Source organism: Erinaceus europaeus, chromosome 11 (assembly GCF_950295315.1).
Source record: "Erinaceus europaeus chromosome 11, mEriEur2.1, whole genome shotgun sequence".
Taxonomy (NCBI): Eukaryota; Metazoa; Chordata; class Mammalia; order Eulipotyphla; family Erinaceidae; genus Erinaceus; species Erinaceus europaeus.
In genome coordinates, this window is record NC_080172.1 from 55,354,570 (window position 1) to 55,375,263 (window position 20,694).

The following is a 20,694-nucleotide window of genomic DNA, read 5'->3' on the forward strand; positions in this document are numbered from 1 at the left end:
ACCCTGGAGGCAAAATAAATAAATAAAATAAAATAATTTTTTTCATTTTGTTGTTGCCATTGTTTTTGTTGGATAGGACAGAAAGAAATTGAAAGAGGAGGAGAGACAGAGAGGAAGAGAGACAGACACCTGTAGACCTGCTTCACCGCTTGTGAAGCGACCCCCCTACAGGTGGGGAGCCAAGGGATTGAACTGGGATCGTCGTGTGGTCCTTGTGCTTTGTACTATATGCTCTTAACCTGGAATGCCACTGCCCACCCCTTTCCCCTTTTCTTTTTCTATGCTCTCTTTTTTTATTTACTTATTTTCCCTTTTGTTGCCCTTGTTGTTTTAATTATTATTGTTGTTATTGATGTCGTCATTGTTAGATAGAGAGAAATGGAGAGAGGAGGGGAAGACAGAGAGGGGGAGAGATCTGTAGGCCTGCGTCACCGCTTATGAAGAGACTCCCTACAGGTGGGGAGCCAGAGGCTTGAACCTGGAGCCTTATGCGGGTCCTTGCGCTTCGCGCCACATGCGTTTAACCTGCTGCGCTACTGCCCGACTCCCTTCTATGCTCTCTAAGTGATCTTAATCAGTCCTATGGCTTTGACTATCACCGTATATTTTTAAAAATTTACTGGAAGGGCTAGGCAGTGGTGCACCAAATTGAGTGCACATGTTATAATGCACAAAGACCAGGGTTCAACCCCCCAGTCCCCACCTGTGAGAAGAAATCTTCATGAATAATGGAGCAGTGCTACAGGTGTCTTTCTCTCTCTCTCTCTCTCAATCTCCCCCTTACCTCTCGGTTTTTGTCTGTCTCAATCCAATAAATAAGAATAAGTAAATAAAATATTTTTTTAATTAGTGGAGTAATACAGGTTTAAATTTTATACATATCTTAAAGTACAGTACTATATAGCAATATCTACATGTTGAACACTATGTTCACCACTACAAATCTATGTTCCCTCTTCAACTATACATAATTTAAAAAAATTTTTATATTTATTTTCCCTTTGTTGCCCTTGTTTTATTGTTGTTGTAGTTATTATTGTTGTTGTTATTAATGTCACTGTTGGATAGGACAGAGAGAAATGGAGAGAGGGGGGCAAGACAGAGAGGGGGAGAGAAAGACAGACACCTGCAGACCTGTTTCACCACCTGTGAAGCGACTCCCCTGCAGGCGGGAAGCTCGAACCGGGATCTTTATGCCGATCCTTGTGCTTTGTGCCATGTGTGCTTAACCTACTGAGCTACCGCCCAACTCCCAACTATACATAATCTATGCACCACCTCCTTCCTCTTGGACTATTATGTTCCTATAGTCTAGAAGCTCATTTTGTTTTGCAATCAGTTATTTCTGAGGCTCATATTATCTGCAGGACTCTACCATTCCTGGTGGCACTTTCCCCCTTCTTTTTGATAGTAGGTGAGAGACTAAGAGAGACAGAGGGACAGAGAGGGAGAGAGAGAGGGAGAGGGAGAGAAAGGGATAAAGAAGAGACAACTGTAGCACTGCTCCAGAATTTGGAAAGCTTTCCCCCATAAACAGGTAGCAGGTACTCAAACCCAGGTCCTTGCATATAGTAACGTGTGTGCTTTACTGGGTGAGCCACCACCCAGCCTGCTTTTGTTTTTAATTTTACTTTAAAAAATTATTTATTTATTTATTTATTTATTTTTGCCATCAGGGTTATTGTTGGGGCTCAGTGCCTGCCCAATGAACCCACCACTCTCAGGTGCCATTTTATTTATAAGACAGAGAGAAACTGGGAGATAAAGATGGAGAGAGACATCTGCAGCACTGCTTCACCACTTGTGAAGTGTCCCGTAGCCCCCCCACCCCCTGCATGCCTATAGATGGTGACTGAGGACTTGAACCCAGGCCCTTGTGCATGGTAATGTGTGTGCTCTACCAAGTGTGGTATCCCTCCCCCGTTATTTTTTAATCTCACACATGAGTGAAATCATCTGGAAAGATCACCTAAAGCTTGATCGCCATTTTCATCAGTCATCTAATAGACATCTCCAACTTAAGAACAGAAGTCTTGATTTCCCACAATTAAGAGTTATTCTTGACTTCTCTCTTCCTTGTTCCATCAATCTAGTCTATTAAGCAATTCTATTGGTTCCATCTTCTCTATTGTCCTATCCAAACCATTTCTGTTTCTTACCTGGGCTACTAAGTTATGTAGTCTCCGTTTCTATTTTTGCCTTCAATAATCTATTTTTCCCGCAATATAATCTTTTAATATATCATGTCTTGCAACGGGTTTAGCGCAGGTGGCACAAAGCGCAAGGACCTGTGTTAAGGATCCTGGTTCGAGTCCCTGGCTCCCCACCTGCAGGGGAGTCGCTTCACAGGCAGTGAGGCAGGTCTGCAGGTGTCTATCTTTCTCTCCCCCTCTCTGTCTTCCCCTACTCTCTCCATTTCTCTCAGTCCTATCCAACAACGACAACAATAACTACAACAATAAAACAAGGGCAACATAAGGGAATAAATAAATAAATATTTTTAAAAAACCAGCAAAGAAAGTGTGCACTCAAAGTGGGGAAGCTTCACAAGTTCTTTCTTTTTCTCTCCCCCTCCTTATTTCTATAAAATGAGTGAGAGAAAAAAGGCCACTGGAGTGATGGATTCATTGTGCAGACATTGAGCCTAAGCAATAATCATGGTGGCCAAACCAAAAAAACAAAACAAAACAAAAAACCCAAAACTAGTCAGATTATTTTTTTATTTTTTTAATTGCTACCAGGGTTACTGCTGGGGCTCAGTGCCTGCACTATGAGTCCACTGTTCCTGATGGCTATTTTTTCCCCTCATTTATTTATTTTTTCTTTTTGATAGTACAGAGATAATTTAAGAGGGGAGGGGATATCATCAGGCAATACAGTAAGGTGTCAGGCTACAAAATTAACTTTCAAAAGTCAGTGGCATTCCTCTATATAAACACTAAGTTAGAAAAACATGAAATCCAGAAATCAATTCCTCTCACTATAGCAACAAAAGCAATAAAATATCTATGAATAAACCTAACCAAATAAGTGAAAAACTTGTACACTGAAAATTATGAGTTACTACTCAAGGAAATTGAAAAAGACACAAAGAAGTGGAAAGATATTCCATGTTCATGGGTTGGAAGAATTAATATCATCAAAATGAATATACTACCCAGAGCCATATACAAATTTAATGCTATCCCCATCAAGATTCCAAGCACATTTTTTAGGAGAATAGAACAAATGCTACAAATGTTTATCTGGAACCAGAAAAGATCTAGAATCGCCAAAACAATCTTGAGAAAAAAGAACAGAACCGGAGGCATCACACTCCCAGATCTCAAAATGTATTTTAGGGCCGTTGTCATCAAAACTACTTGGTACTGGAACATGAATAGACACAGTGACCAGTGGAATAGAATTGAGAGCCCAGAAGTAAGCCCCACACCTATGGACATCTAATCTTTAACAAAGTTGCCCAGACTATTAAATGGGGAAAGCAGAGTCTCTTCAACAAATGGTGTTGGAAACAATGGGTTGAAATATGCCGAAGAATGAGACTGAACCACTATATTTCACCAAATACAAAAGTAAATTCCAAGTGGATCAAGGACTTGGATGTTAGACCACAAACTATCAGACACTTAGAGGAAATATTGACAGAACTCTTTTCTGCATAAATTTCAAAGACATCTTCAATGAAACAAATCCAATTACAAAGAAGACTAAGGCAAATATAAACATATGGGACTACATCAAATTAAAAAGCTTCTTCACAGCAAAAGAAACCACTACCCAAACCAAGAGTGCCCTCACAGAATGGGAGATCTTTACATGCCATACATCAGATAAGAGGCTAATAACCAGAATATATAAAGAACTTGCCAATCTCAACAACAAGAAAACAAATAACTCCATCCAAAAATGGGGGGAGGACATGGACAGAATATTCACCACAGAAGAGATCCAAAAGGCCGAGAAACATATGAAAAAATGCTCTAAATCTCTGATTGTCAGAGAAATGCAAATAAAGACAACAATGAGATACCACCTCACTCCTGTAAGAATGTCATACATCAGAAAAGGTAACAGCAGCAAATGCTGGAGAGGTTGAGGGTTCAAAGGAACCCTCCTGCACTGCTGGTGGGAATATCAATTGGTCCAACCTCTGTGGAGAACAGTCTGGAGAACTCTCAGAAGGCTAGAAATGGACCTACCCTATGATCCTGCAATTCCTCTCCTGGGGATATATCCTAAGGAACCCAACACACCCATCCAAAAAGATCTGTGTACACATATGTTCTTGGCAGCACAATTTGTAATAGCCAAAACCTGGAAGCAACCCAGGTGTCCAACAACAGATGAGTGGCTGAGCAAGTTGTGGTATATATATACACAATGGAATACTACTCAACTAAAAAAAATGGTGACTTTACCGTTTTTAGCTGATCTTGGATGGACCTTGAAAAATTCATGTTAAGTGAAATAAGTCAGAAACAGAAGGATGAATATGGGATGATCTCACTCTCAGGCAGAAGTTGAAAAACAAGATCAGAAAAGAAAACACAAGTAGAACCTGAACTGGAATTGGCGTATTGCACCAAAGTAAAAGACTCTGGGCTGGGTGGGCAGGGAGAATACAGATCCAAGAAGGATGACAGAGGACCTAGTGGGAGTTGGATTGTTATATGGAAAACTGGGAAATGTTATGCATGTAGAAACTATTTTATTTACTGTCCAATGTAAGACATTAATTCCCCAAAATTAAAAAAAAGAGGGGAGAGGGAAATAAGAGAGGGAAACAGAGAGACTGTAGTACTTGCTTCACCACTCATGAAGATTCCCCCTCTGCAGGTGGGGAGCAGAGGCTTGAACCTTGAACATGGTAATGTGTGCGCTTCACCAGGTGCACCACTACCCAGTCTCCCTTCTAGTTATTAACCCTCTATATATTTAGGTAATAGTGACAGATGCCAACAAGTTATACACGTGTACTTTTTGATGGAGCATGATTTTGAGCTTTATTAAAAATAAATCTCCCAAATTAGAAAGGCTTACTGTCATGAACTAATCATATATAATATACTCTTCTAATGGTCTACCAATAAGGACCTGATTTCTTGTTAAATAGTTCTTTCATGAAGTTTATAAGAAAATTTCTATTTTTACTTTAATCATATAATCATATAATTACTTCATAGAGCTATGCTATTTTTTTAATAGAGACAGAGAAATTGAGAGGGAAAATGAATATAGAGGGAGAGAGAGAGAGACCTGTAGCACTGTTTCATCACCCATGAAGCTTCCATCCTACAGGCAGCCCAGGTCTTGTGTATTTTAACATGTGTATGTTCTAGCAGATGGACCACCACCCAGCAGCACTTATGCTATTAAAAAAAAAAGTTTCTTAGATAGAGCTAATGTTCATTCTTCTCACATTTCAGAGTCAGGATTTCACACATGTGCAGTTTCACTATTTCTGGGAGTGTGTGTATATATGTATATGTATATGTATATGTATATGTATATGTATATGTATATGTATATGTATATGTATATATATATATATATATATATATATATATATATGGAGAGAGAGTGGGGCGGGGGAGAGAAAAACAGAGAAAGACGAATCAACACAACTCTAGTGCTTCCCCTAGTGCCAAGACACTACTATATGGTACCAGGGATACAACCCAGGTCAAGCACATGGCAAGGCTCATGCCCTATCTAGTGAGCTATCTCTTTGCCCGCCATTCCCCTGGCCTTTTGAATTTAAAAAAAAATTATCTTTATTTATTTATATATTGGATAGTGACATACAGAAATGAAGAGGAAACGGAGAGGTAGAAGGAGACAGAGAGACATCTACACTTGTGAAGGTTACCCTCTGTAGATGGGGACCAGGGGCTTGAACCTGGGTCTTATGCATGGTAACATATGTACTCAACTAGCTGCTCCACCACCCGGCCTCTGGTCTTTTGAATTTTGATGTTAAGGTCCTTAAATATTTTATTTGAGTATACTCTTTGAATTTAACTTCATATGTTCTGCCTCTCAAACTTGAACTTAAAATAAAAAATGTTTTTTTCCTCTCTGTTATCAAATTACAGTTCTTTTCTAAAGGGACAATGTGAAAAAATACACATTGCCATATAAGAGTCATTTATACACCTCAAAATATTTTTTCTCCTTCCAGAATTTCCTCTTCTGTGTAAAGCATTCTTCCTTCAAAATTTTAAGTTATGGTTACTGAAATAAGAGTTATATCAACAGTAATAACTCCCATATCAATCTAGCCAACAGGATTTAGCTTCATATATTAAGCTCTTTATAGCATGTGATGTTAGAAAATACAGGAATATAATTTATAACTATATTGAATTTGTTTATATTTAACACTTTATTGGTCTGTTATCCTGGATAGTTTTTTTTTTATTATTATTAAGGTTAACAAACCATAGACTGAAATGACAACTAATTGCCTTCTTCAATTAATATCCCAAGAGAAAGTCATCCTTTTCTCCTGTGAAACAAATGGCCTTTGTCAATTAGGTCTCAGTTTGTTCCCACTGGCCACATACGGCAAAGTTCAGTCCTTACTGAAAATAGTAACAACCTGCTCTGGATGGCAATCAAGCAGCAAATCTATTTTTGGTTTTAATGTTTCTAACTCCAAATGCCAGATGCCATGGAAGTGAACCTTAAATGGCTTAAGTAAACTGATCTCACACTAAAGAACCAAATGCAAGTACTTGGGGGGCTCTAAGACACCTGTTTCTTTATTCCAAATGAAATCATGTTTCAGGATTAGCAGGTGAATTTATATCAAATTTTGACACATGTAAAACCAAAATTAGAACTGAAACAACAGGACAGAGAGGAGCAGAATGATATAACCTCAGCTTTAGCCCCTTACATTCCTATAAATTTCCTCTTAATGGTAGTGGTTTTTATTACTGTCTTTGTTATCTTACCTGTCTCTGAGTGTGCTGGGACCTAGATAAGGGTACACATTTTCTTTAAGCTTTCCTTTGATAAGATGGTCCAGGGTCTCATGTAGGAAAGGTTGATGCTGTGTATACACATTTTCTATTCCCTAAGACAGGGGAAAAGGTTCTTAAGTAATTTGGGGTAAATTTGCAACAACATAACAGCTAATAATATTCACATCAGAGAAAGATATGCACTCAATAGAGATTTGAGAGCAAGTTAGATAAGATTCTTTTTTGAAATAATTAAAAATTATTTTACCAACTAGAAATGTTCTAACCTCATAAAACAATGTGTAATTTAAGGCTAGTTATTCATATAAAAGGTGAAATTGCTTAAATTCCTTTTATCTTTTTCCTGACTCTCATCCTTTTGTGAAATTGTTACATGATTTGTAAAGGGGCCATTCCAGGAGGGGGAAAACACTGAGTTAAATGGGAAGACTTTTCAGGAAACATAATACTAGCAGATAAATTAAAGCTAATTTTTTACCATTTTAAGAAAATGGGCTAGGTTTTTTTTTTTGTGATTTAATAATGACCGACAAGATTGTGGGATAAGAGGAGTCCAATTCTATAGAATTTCCATCATCAGAGTTCCATATCCCAACCCCTTCATTGAAAGGTTCCCTATTGTCTGTTTATCCCTCTCGGAGTATGAGCCAAAGATCTTTATGGGGTACAGAAGGTGGGAGGTCTGGCTTTTGTAATTGCTTCTTTCTGGACATGGGTGTTGACAGGTCAATCCATACCTCCAGCCTGTTTCTGTCTTTACCTAGTAGGGCAGGGCTCTGGGGAGGTGGAGCTCCAGAACACATTGGTGAGGTCATCTTAGGCTAGTATTTCTTAAAGATCTACAATTGTTTGATTTATCTGTAGTTTCTTTCAAGGAAAAAAAAAAACACAAAAAAAATCTTAAACTATAAACAAATGCAGGAAAATAGCTATACATCACAGAACTATGCTATTTTACTCTTGAGTACTTCCTGGAAATAGCCCCTATTCAGTTACTTGGTACAATGCTAATGCTAGTCCAAAATAGAATACATTTAAAGAAAAAGCCTTCAGGGGATGCCTACTTTCATTTCATTTAATCAACCCCAGTATTAAGTCTGCAGCAATCCTGAAATTACTCTAAAATAATTGTTTCTCACTTAAGGAAGCATAGAGGAAGAATCTTACCTTCAGTCCTTTGAGGAACTGTTTGGTAATAGACACTGCATCTTTGGGGCTGAAGAGGTCACTTCCCCTGACCCGTTTACCTCCATATTCAACCACTGCAGACACGAGCTATTAAATAAAAGGAAATATCTAGATAGCATAATGATTATGCATACAGATTGTCATGCCTGAGGCATCGAAGTCCCAGGTTCAATCCCCTGTACCACCGTAAACCAGAGCTGATCAGTGCTCTGGTAAAAATAAAATAAAAAATAAAAGGAAATATCTTCTAACTGGTGGGAATCAGGAAGCTCATTGCATAAGAAAATACCATATTAAGGAAATGAAGACAGGAGAGGACCAAAGTACATATTTCTGTGAATAAAAATAACATGCATTGTCATTTTTCAGAACTAAGAAAATAGAACCAATCATAAAAGTGTTTGATAAGATCAATATATAAATTTGGTGGGGGAGATTAGCATATTGTTATCCAAAGAGATTATCATGCCTAAGGCTTCAAATTACCACCATAAACTAGAGCTGAGTAGTGCTCTGGTAAAATAATAATCATAATAGTAATAAGTATTAATATATATGCGGTTACCTTTCGGTATTTCTCTGAAACACCCCTATTCCTGAGGTCCATCATGAGCCCTGGTAGGCTGTTGCTGCTGTGTCGCTCATAACGTAGAGCATAAAGCATTACCAGGCGGGCAGCATCAAACTCTGTCACTTTGGAGTTCTGCAGGAGCCTCTTCACATTCTGAAGAAAGAGAGAACTTTCTTGTTTCTTAATTTTTTCCCTTTTGTTGCCCTTGTTGTTTATCATTGTCATTGTTATTATTGTTGTTATTGCTGTTGTGTTGTTGGATAGGACAGAGAGAAATCGGAGAGAAGGGGGAGAGAAAGACAGACACCTGCAGACCTGTTGACCTGATTTACTGCCTTTGAAGCGGTGGGAGCTCAGAGCTCAAACCAGGATCCTGATGCCGGTCCTTGTGCTTTCTGTCATGTGTGCTTAACCCACTGCGCCACTGCCTGGCTCCCAGAGAGAACTTTCTTAATTTGAATGATACAGTCTAATATTTTAGACCTAATAATTATTGAATAGCAGTGATACATATAAGTTCATGAGTATGATTACCCCTATGGCAAAGTGCACCTGTACAGGGATATGATTAGAAATTGTTTCAACTAAAGATAATTAAATGCTTTTTTGCCTAAGAACTAAAAAAAGAGGGAGTCAGGCGGTAGAGCAGCAAGTTAAGCGCATGTGGCGCGAAGAGCAAGGACTGGTCTAAGGATCCCGGTTCGTGCCCCTGGCTCCTCACCTGCAGGGGAGTCGCTTCATAGGAGGTGAAGCCGGTCTGCAAGTGTCTTTCTCTCCCCCTCTCTGTCTTCCCCTCCTCTCTCCATTTCTCTCTGTCCTATCTAACAATGACGATATCGATAACAACAATAACTACAACAATAAAAACAACAAGGGCAACAAAAGGGAAAAATAATAAATAAATACTTATTAAAAAACTACTTATATAGCTATTAATGAGAGAGACAGAGAGAGAGAGTGAGTCACCTCCCTGGGCATGTTATATGCTTTTAATCCTACTTTCTATAACTCTCACGTCTTTTAGTGCATAATTTGGCAGAATGCTTTAAACATGCACACAAAAATCAAATCAAAACAGAAATCTAAAAATTAATGCAATGGAGAGAAGGGAAGAGCAATATATTTGGTTGCTGAGGAATCAAGAAAGACATAAAAGTGGTGACAAATGCCAAAGCCCCTGAAAAATCAATTAAATGTTGGCATTTCAGTCTAAGAGACTGAAAGAGGAGATGCTATTTGCAGGACGATGGAAACTTGACAAAGAATGGGTTGGGCTAAAACACTGGTGACAGCCTTAGAAGGCACTGAATTCTGAAGACCTAACAACTAATGTCTGTATGGTACTTTACAACTTACAAGATGCTTTCTTTCACACACGTTATCTTTTTAGTACTTCACAAGAGCCAGGCCTAATTTAGTCTAAGAAAATCTGTTCACACTAAAGAGGGACTACGATGAAACAGGGAGCCCGTAGAGCACCTCTTGAGTAGAAAGCTCTGCAAGTAGGGTTTCTAGTATTGTTTTTCTGGGTAAATATTAGTTCAAACCATCACCCTGAATGTACCAGAAAGGCAGAGATTTCTCTTCTATAGATTAGATACTACAGCCATAAGAATATCCTTATTATGTTTTTCTTCCCCACAGCCGTCCCTGAATAGCCTAGTTAGTATATCTGTTCAAATGTTTCACTGGTTCCTACTTTCTTTTTAAAATATATATATATACATATATATATTATTTATTTTCCCTTTTTTTGCTGCCCTTGTTGTTCTATTGTTGTTGTAGTTATTATTGTTGTTGATGGCGTTGTTGGATAGGACAGAGAGAAATGGAGAGGAGGGGAAGGAGGGGGAGAGAAAGACACTAGTAGACCTGCTTTACTGCTTGTGAAGCGACTCCCCTGCATGTGGGGAGCCAGGGGCTTGAACCGGGATCCTTACGCCGGTTCTTGCGCTTTGTGCCACGTTCGCTTAACCCGCTGCGCTACTGCCTGACTCCTGGTTCCTACTTTCGTATGAAGAAATGTTAGGGTACAGATCATTATCAAGTAAATATACACGATTTCATATGTATCTAGATCAACCTGGCATCTGTTTGAGATCTCTATTGTCATTTTTTCTTATAAGCATATTCTTTCATATCCTACCCTTGCTATATTACTTAGCATCTACTCACTGTCTACCTGACCTATACTTTTAAATAAATCTGAAGTGCTCAAGTAATCACAAACCAACAAAACTGGCATGGGGGCAAGCAGTCAGCCTGCACTCTTCCTTCTTGCTTCCTTGAATCAAGACTTTCATTTTTAAATTTTTAAAAAATATTTGTTCCCTTTTGTTGCCCTTGTTTTATTGTTGTAATTATTACTGATGTTGTCGTTGTTGGAGAGGACGAGAGAAAGAGAGAAATGGGGAAGACAGAGAGGGGGAGAGAAAGACAGACACCTGCAGACCTGTTTCACTGCCTGTGAAGGGACTCCCCTGCAGTTACGGAGCCGGGGGCTGGAACCGGGATCCTTACACCGGTCCTTGCGCTTTGCGCCACGTGCGCTTAATCCGCTGCGCTACCGTCGGACTCCCGACTGTTTCATTTTAATAGTATGGAATCTAGTTCTATTTCTTGAAATTTGGTTACTGTTACCTAGAATCTCTGGCTTGAATCTTAGCTCTCCCTCAAGAATGTGAGGTTCCCTCATGGCTACTTGGCTTATCAACTTGACTGACAGTGGCATGATCACATTGAGATTTCAGAGTATTAGCTAGAGGGGGAAAAGAATCTGAGAGATCTCTAACTACATAATAGGTATGTGTTACTTTTGGGTTTTCCTTTTCTTATTAATTTTTTCATAAGCGTTGAGACTATCAAAAAGAACAGAATACTGTCATATAATAATGACTGAATATGTTTCTAGGAATTCTCCCATTTCTCCCAGATACTCTAGCTTGGTGGCATATAGTTGTTCGTAGAAGCTTCGCATGATTTTTTGGACATTTCCCACTGATTTCTAATATTTGTGTAGGCCTAATCAAGGAACAGTAAGAGAAAAGCAAAAATACTGTTTTGGGAAGTCAAACTTCAAAATGAAACTAAGGTTGACTCAAAAGATATTAATTCTTATTTTGGGGTTATTTAGATATTCTTTCATTTCTTTGGGATCCTTTTTTGTTTCCTTCTACCCAAGCCATGAGGAAGCAACATAGGAAAAAAAAAAGTTTTAATCACATATCTACATTTTTAACTATTGTACAAATTATAAAAGTACTCAGCAAGTATATCTAGTGTCCTTTTTTTTTTTTTTTTTTTTTTTTGCTTTAATTTAATGAAGCCTAAAGAAAAGGCTGCCAGCTTTGGTATCTACTATCACTTTAACATGCAAAACACTCAGTGAGTAGCATTACAATCTTACAGATCAGAAAAGCAAGATGAAATTGGCAGAAGCCTTTAACATGCTGGCATAATAAAAATAAGTCAAATTTAGCAGCTTAAGAGAACAGTGTTGAGGGACTCTAAAGAGCTTATCTAGGAAAAAGGATAGAAAGCAGGCAGGACCCAATTCTATTGACTAGTAAACATATCTGAGTCACTATTCCTAATGACTAGTCAATATGAAATTTGATTTCCTAGGCTGACGTGACCCAGATCCAAACCTGGCCCCCACCACACTGTGTGTGTGTGTGGGGGGGGCACTTCTGTGCTATGGTGTCTTTTCCTCTCTCACTCTCTCTCTGCCTATCTCTTTTATCTGAAAAAAATCGACCAGAGCATTAACACTCCCATATTAATTTCTTCTAGGTCGTTTGCTGGTCAACACTGTCACTGAAATACTGGTTAAACACAGGATGAGGAAGAAAATAATTATGATTGCTGAGAGTAAAACTGTCAGCACAATGTGTCCCAAATAATTTACTTAAAATTTTAAGGTGGCACTCTGGTTAAGTGCATCTATAAACAATTACAAGGATGGGGGGTTGAACCCCCACTTGAGCAGGTCTGCAGGTTTCTCTTCCTTTTTCTATCTCCTCAACCTCTCTCAATTTCTTTCTGTACTAGCTAATAAAAAAAAAAAAGAAGGAAGAAAAGAAAGAAAAGTAGAAGAAAAAAAAAAAAAAAGGAAAAACAGCCACTGGGAGCAATGGGTTCATAGTGCCAGCACTGAGCTCCAACAATAACTCTGGTGTAAGAGGTCACATAGGCTCCTAAGTTGAATATGGGCCCCAGATCAGATAAAAAATGGAGTTTACAGTAAAAAATAGTTATACACCTTTCCCGTATTTAGGAGCTACTCTCCTCCCTGATCCAGCTTTCTGGTCCTTTTTCCAGCTATGACATCATCTCCCCAGTCAATAACTTAGATCCACCTGCATATCAGATGCCAGGCTCAGGGAAAAAAATAATATAGTCATGGGCTCTTTGGAATATAACTAAAAAGGACTACTATCTACAAAATGGAGACCCCAAATCTTCATTCTTCCCTGTCAACAATTTGTTTGGCTCTATATGTTAACTCTTTTTTCAGCTACCAGGTTCCAGATGCTAACATGATGCCAACCAGACTTCCCTGGGCAGACGACCCCACCAATGTGTCCTGGAGCCCTGCTTCCCCACCCGCTCCATTAGGGAAAGAGAGAGGCAGGCTGGGAGTATGGATCGACCTGCCAGTGTCCATGTTCAGTGGGGAAGCAATTACAGAAGCCAGACCTTCCACCTTCTGTGCCCCATAATGACCCTGAGTCCATACTCCCAGAGGGATAAAGAATAGGAAAATTATCAGGAGAGGGGATGGGATACGGAGATCTGGTGGTGGGAATTGTGTGGGGTTGTACCCCTCTTATCCGATGGCTTTTGTCAGTGTTTCCTTTTTATAAATAAAAATTAAAATAATAATAAAAAATATGAGAAGGAAACCTCTCCCCCCCTCAAAACACACACACACAAACACACACACATACACACACATCAGAAAGAGAAAAGGTCTGATGTCATGAATGGATTAAAAACATGTCCTCAATGCCATAAATAAAATATAATGTACCATAACACAATAATGTTATGATAGATAACAGTGATAGTTATTTGCTGCATATGTTAAATGGAATTGTATTGGGTGTTATACATGTATTAGTTTACTGTATCCTTGAAGTAAGTACTGTTATTTCCCCCTATTTTACAGGAAAAGAAAAAAAGACTAAGAATTACAATGGGTAAGAATTATTTTCAATTCAAGCTATCAAAAAACCAAGCTTTTAGTCACTACTCTGTATTATTTCAAATAGAACACTTTCACTTCATTTTTCTGACAAGTAAGTTTTTGAGTCTTTATTTTGTGTCATTATTAGGATGACTTGAGAGCTTTTATCCAAGGTCAAGAAAGAATATAAAAAAGACTCATTCTTCCTCCCTCATGGAATGCTATGATATGACAATTTGGGTGTGGAGATCTGGGGGGAGGGGGTAAGAATACTTACTTACTAGAGATGATACTCTTTATAGTGTGAAAAAAATCTAATAATCAAATGAGCTGTTTCTGTGACTACTATGTATATGTTTCAACAGTAGTGCATTAGTTTGATTCTAGCAAAATTCTAAGCAAAAATTTTGTTAGAATCTGTACAATAATTGGCTAGAAGTTGCAGCCATTTATAGGTTAATTTTTTGCAACACAGAGCTTTTTTATCCCTCACCATGCTACAGTTACCATTCAATTATGCAGACACTATCTGTACTCAAAACTCCAATTCATTGCTTCATGACGTATTATCATCTAAGGTCAAGCCAAGGAATGCCATAACCCATCTAGAGGTCAGGCCCCTGGCATCTACTCATTACCAAACAAAAGCTCCTTTAAAAGTCTCCTTTAGTCATGTTGCCAAAGAACTCCTTTATGATGAGAGAGTCCCAATCCAATATTCACTGTAAGACCTTAAGTTATCAAGAGATAATTTTTGAAAATATAAAGTGGCTCAGAAAAGGAGTTCATACTTTTAAAGTATCCACCTTTCTTTTATTTTATTATTATTTATTTATTCCTTTTTGTTGTCCTTGTTGTTTTATTGTTGTAGTTATTATTGATGTCATTGTTGTTGGATCCACCTTTCTTTTAAAGTGAACAAATAATAAGATTATAGGCAGAGTTACAGTAAACTTTCCTAACTACTTCTTGTATGATAGAAAGATACATATAAAGATAATAAAATTGGTTTGTGGTGAAGTTTGATTCTTAACTGCTATTCAGAAGGGAAAGATAAAAATGATAAAAGAATCATAAGGAAATTTATACTTTAAAATTAGCTACAGAATATTTCTTTTTATTTCATAAGAGGCAGAAAACTAATTTTATTGAGAAAAAATTGAAGTTTTCATAGGAACAGCTCGAACAGACCCACAATTCTACTATAAACTGCTATTAATAATGTTCTTGAAAGTAAATTGGCTGAATTAAATAGATTATGATACATCCTTAAAAGGTTACTATTTACTGATTAAAAAGAATGAGTGTTTAGGTTCTGAACTTGAGCAGTCTCTGAGATATCTGCTTAAATTAAACAGCAAAATACAGAACTATGTAACCAGTATGGTATTATCTGAATTCTGTCTCTATTAGGAAGAAAATTAAAAAAAAAAAAAAAAGAGAGAGAGAGAGAGAGAGAGAGAAAGGGAAAAGAAAACAGGGCCATCCAAATAGTGAATGTCATGTAGGTACTGAGTCCTAATGATAAACCTGGTAGAATAAACAAATAAATAAAATGAAAATAGTCATAAAACAAAGTTAGGTTAAAGAACTGAGAGTTTTGTGAAAGTCTAAGAACAGGGGTAAAAGGATAAGAGCAAGTGGCGCAAAGCGCAAGGACCTGCGTAAGGATCCCGGTTCTAGCCACCAAATCCCCACCTGCAGGGGAGTCGCTTCACAGGTGGTGAAGCAGGTCTGCAGGTGTCTCTCTCTCTCTCTCTCCCCCTCTCTGTCTTACCCTCCTCTCTTCATTTCTCTCTGTCCTATCCAACAACAACATCAATAATAACTACAACAATAAAAAAAAAAGGGCAACAAAAGGAATAAATAAGTTATTTAAAAAAAAAAAAGGAGGTGAGTGGATGCTCACTCAATAAAGAGCTCATGACCATGTTTGAGAACTCAGGTTCAAACCACATGAGAATCCAGTGTGGTGGAAGCTCCACACATGGAGAAGTAGTGCTGCAGTGTCTCTCTATTTCTCTCACCTTCTACCAGAAAGAAAGAAAGAAAGAAAGAAAGAAAGAAAGAAAGAAAGAAAGAAAGAAAGAAAGGAAGGAAGGAAGGAAGAAAGAAAGGAAGGAAGGAAGGAAGGAAGGAAGAAGAGAGAGGAAGAAAGAAAGGAAGGAAGGAAGAGAGAGAAAAAAAAGAAAGGAAGGAAAGAAGGAAGGAAGGAAGGAAGGAAGGAAGGAACGAAGGAAGGGAGGGAAGGAGGGCTTGGGTGGTGGCACACCAGTCTGGTTACATAGTTCTGTATTTTGCTGTTTAATTTAAGCAGATATCTCAGAGACTGCTCAAGTTCAGAACCTAAACACTCATTCTTTTTAATCTGTAAATAGTAACCTTTTAAGGATGTATCATAATCTATTTAACTTAGCCAATTTATTTTCAAGAACATTATTAATAGCAGTTTATAGTAGAACTGTGGGTCTGTTTGAGCTGTGCAAGAACCCTGGCTCAAGTCCCAGGTTTTCACCTGCAGGGGGGAAAGCTTCACAAACAGTGAAGCAAGTACTGCAGGTGTCTCTCTTCCTCTCTATCTTCCTCTCCACGCTCTCAATTTCTCTCTGTCCTATCAAAGAAAGGAAAAAATATGGCTGCTGGGAGTGGTGGATTGTGTAAGCACTGAGCCCCGGCAATAACCCTGATGGCAAAAAAAAAAAAAAAAAAGTCTTTTAGGAGTAGAAGAACTGTGCAGATGCAGAGCCCCAGTGATAACCTGGTGGAATTATAAAAAAGGAGGGGGAGGGAGGTAGCTCAGCATGAGGCACTGGGTTTAAACCCAGGCACAACATGGGAGCACTACAAACTGCAGGTGGAGCATTGCTTTGGTGTGTCTCTCTCTCCCTGCATGTCTCTCCACCATCTGAGTAGAATATATATAGAATAAAAATTAAAAAACAGTGTACAAACTATTATATTTACCATTGAATGTAAAACATTAATCCCCCCCCCCAAAAAAAATAATGAAACAAAATAAAAAAGGACCTGGAACCAAAAAAAAAAAAAAAGGACGTGGAAGGCTGTGCAGCAGTATTGTCCATGTGCAAGGCCCTCAGTTCATTTTCTGGTACCTGATTAGATAAATATAATCATAAACTCCAATAAAGATATTGGCATAATTAGAATGACATGTGGATGGATTCTTTGTTTTTTGGTTGTACCATTTGTTTTACAATTATACTTAAGAGGGGTAAGGGAGATAGCATAATGGTTATGCAAAAGACTTTCATGCCTGAGGCTCTGGGGTCCCAGGTTCAATCTCAAGCACCATCGTAAACCAGGGCCAAAGTATTTAGCATGTCTCATTGACTCCTCATAACAATCTAAAAGTTTAAAAGACTTACCTCTGAAATGTGGGCAAAGTAAGCAATTTTCCTGAATAAACTCTGGGATGTAGAGATAGACCATAAACCAGGGCAATCTAGCTCTGAAGCTTGCTATTTCCACTTTACCATGCTGGCTTTATTTATAAAGCAAAGAACTATCACAGAAAAAGAGAGGTTTAGGGTTATACTTGTAAGGAAAAGTCTCTCATTCCTACATTATGGTCAGAAATACCTTATCCTTCATTTCTTAGAAACTATGGAATTGTCTCCTATCCTTATATTCCATCAGTCACTTAACTTATTCTCTTCTCAAAATTTAATTTTTGAGAGACTGGAGCACTGCTATGTCATTTTATGCAGTGCTAGGGATTGAACCCAAGGCTTCACATATGTGAGGCATGAGCTCAACTGCTACACTATTTCCCCAAACCAAATTGCTACCTGCAGGGGGAAAGCTTCATGAGTGGTGAAGCAGGGCTGCAGGTGTCTCTCTATCTCTCTATGCCCCTCTTAATTTCTGGCTGTCTCTATCCAATAAATTAAGGGGGAAAAAAAAGATTAGCTCTTACTGTGATTTTTTATACTACCACCAAAGAGTATGTAAGTCTCTCTGACTTCTGGTTTTTCACCTCCTGACTACATTAAATTTCCCAAAACACTGTTCTCATCAAATTTCTCCATAAAATCCTACACTGGGTCCTCTTGCCCATCTCAGCAAATACAAATTCATCTTACACACTTCATAAACTGATTCCTGTTTACCAACTCACGTTCATCTCCTAGTTCTCTTCCACACCCACTCTCAATAGGTCTGTTATTATTATTATTATTGTTATTATTATTACATGCTTTCCTTTTCATCCCTGACTGAAATCCTCCAGATTCTATTCATTATGGTCCATCTTAATCACCTTCTCTCTCAAATTTTATCGTCAGTATCACAATTTTGACTTACACATTATTTTGAATCACAACATAATTATTTCATATCTTTTAGTTATGTTTCTTTAATTACATTGTAACTTTTTTTATTATGTTACTATTTTTTTTCCTAAAATATTCTGGTAGTTCGCATCGTTTTAAGATTAAAACCTGGAAGTCGGGCGGTAAAGCAGCGGGTTAAGCGCACGTGGCCTGAAGCGCAAGGACCAGTGTAAGGATCCGGGTTAAAACCCCCAGCTCCCCAACTGCAGGGGAGTCGTTTCACAGGTGGTGAAGTAGGTCTGCAGGTGTCTATCTTTCTCTCTCCCTTTCTGTCTTCCCCTCCTCTCTCCATTTCTCTCTGTCCTAACAATGACAACATCAATAACAACAACAACAACAACTGCAACAATAATAAAAAATAAGGGCTACCAAAGGGAAAATAATAATATAAAAATTAAATAATAAAAAAAAAGATTAAAACCCAGTCTCTTTTCAGTGGACTTAACATAACCCCAGTCTATCTTTCTTGTTTATATGAGACCACTACCTCATTTTTTACCCTGCCTGACTGCATTAAGACCCCACCAATGTGTCCTGGAGCTCAGCTTCCCCAGAGACCCACCCTACTAGAGAAAGAGAGAGGCAGACTGGGCGTATGGACCGACCAGTCAATGCCCATGTTCTGCGGGGAAGCAATTACAGAAGCCAGACCTTCTACCTTCTGCATCCCACAATGACCCTGGGTCCATGCTCCCAGAGGGCTAGAGAATGGGAAAGCTATCATGGGAGGGGGTGGGTTATGGAGATTGGGTGGTGGGAATTGTGTGGAATTGTACCCCTCCTACCTTATGTTTTTATTCATTAATCCTTTCTTAAATAAAAAATTAAAAAAAATTATTTTCTGTTCCTATAATTACTTTTTACACATGTCCTTGCCTATGTTCTCTCTGCTGAGAATTTTTGCTTTTTTCCTTAGTTGTTGCATTTCTACTTATTTGTCCAGATCACAAGAGAATGCCATTTTCTCTGAGAAGTTCAAAGTCTCACCATTAGGGAAAACAGTTACAATCCTCTGAACATAAATATTCTTTCGTAAATATTTCTAGAAGAACACCTATTGAGTGGTATTAATCTTGTCGCTCTACTACAGTGTGAATTCTTTGAGGAAAAAGATGTTATCTTCTTCATCTGTGTACCTCTAGAACCTTATAGCAGCATGTATATGTGGCAGGTATTCACATACTTAAAGAAAGAAAAGCAAATATCAAGTAGTAAAAACTTAGATCATGATTTTTTTTTTTTTTTGCCTCTAGGGTTATTACTGGGGCTCAGTGCCTGCACTACAAATCCACTGCTCCTGGAGGCCATTTTTTTCCATTTTGTTGTCCTTGTTATTGTTGTTGTTGGATAGGACAGAGACAGAAGTAGAGAGAGGAGGGGAAGACAGAGAGGGGGAGAGAAAGATAGACATCTGAAGACCTGCTTTATCACTTGTAAAGTGGGATGCATCGGATCGACCTTCTCGTGGTGCATCCTGTGAGTACCCATTCATTGGGGAAACTGACTATCCTTCCTAGCCGACTGAATCCACATGGATCCCAGTCACTTTCAAAGCCAGCAACAAGCAGCTCCTGACAGCTTTCAACCTGACGCTGTTGACTGGCTACGGAAGAAGGGCAAATGCTAGAAGAAGAAGAACTTGTAAAGTGACCCCACTGTAGGTGGGGAGTTGGGGGCTCGAACCAGGATCCTTACTCTGGTCCTTACGCTTTGTGCCATATGCTCTTTAACCCTCTGTGCTACTGCTTAGCCCCCTTAGATTATAAATTTTAATACAAACTATATCTTTTAAAAATCTTCCTAACAGTCTTGTGAGATAAGTATGATTATATCTATTTTGCAAACAAGAAGACAGGTCTAGAGATTAATTCAATTGTGGTAGGTAATAAAAAGCTGGCAAGTAGCAAAAGGAATACTAAAATACAGGTCTAGTAGACTAGGCTGCCCCAAATATTTGGATTAGTGCCTGAACCCTTTGGGATGGATATCATTCTCCTGTGGTTATGATCATGCATAATAGTTTGTTTTGTTTTTTTGTCTTAATTTCTTGTTAAATTACAAATTTCATGTTAAAGGATTATTTGCCTTTGTATGTCTGGCTCTACTTGACACAGAACCTTATACATAGTAGGTACTCATCAAACTGGACTGAACAGATACCTGGAGAGCATTAGAATGGTCATTTTGACAGGCCAGTTCTTGCTCAACTTCTGACACTTCCAGCAGATTCCGCTCACTGACCAACCGAGACAACTCTCCAACTACTGTCACGTGCTTTGATACAGTTCCAGACATCTTCTTGAACTGTGGATAATTTTCAACAAAGGCCTGCCATGGGAAAAAAAGTATATCAATAGGTGACTGTTATTTCTTGACCGAGGATAGGCATGTATGATGAAGAGA

The 20,694-nt window shown here is 38.4% G+C and overlaps 1 protein-coding gene across 1 annotated transcript in view; it reads right to left on the reverse strand.

The window, feature by feature from the left end:
• VPS45 (vacuolar protein sorting 45 homolog) overlaps positions 1-20,694 on the reverse strand; it is a 65,580-nt gene that overhangs the window by 34,981 nt on the left and 9,905 nt on the right. The window contains exons 8-11 of the mRNA XM_060202362.1: positions 20,452-20,619; positions 8,746-8,904; positions 8,160-8,267; positions 6,963-7,084 (exon numbers count right to left, since the gene is read on the reverse strand). Coding sequence (XP_060058345.1) covers positions 6,963-7,084; positions 8,160-8,267; positions 8,746-8,904; positions 20,452-20,619 — 557 coding nt within the window. The remainder of the gene's footprint in view (positions 1-6,962; positions 7,085-8,159; positions 8,268-8,745; positions 8,905-20,451; positions 20,620-20,694) is intronic.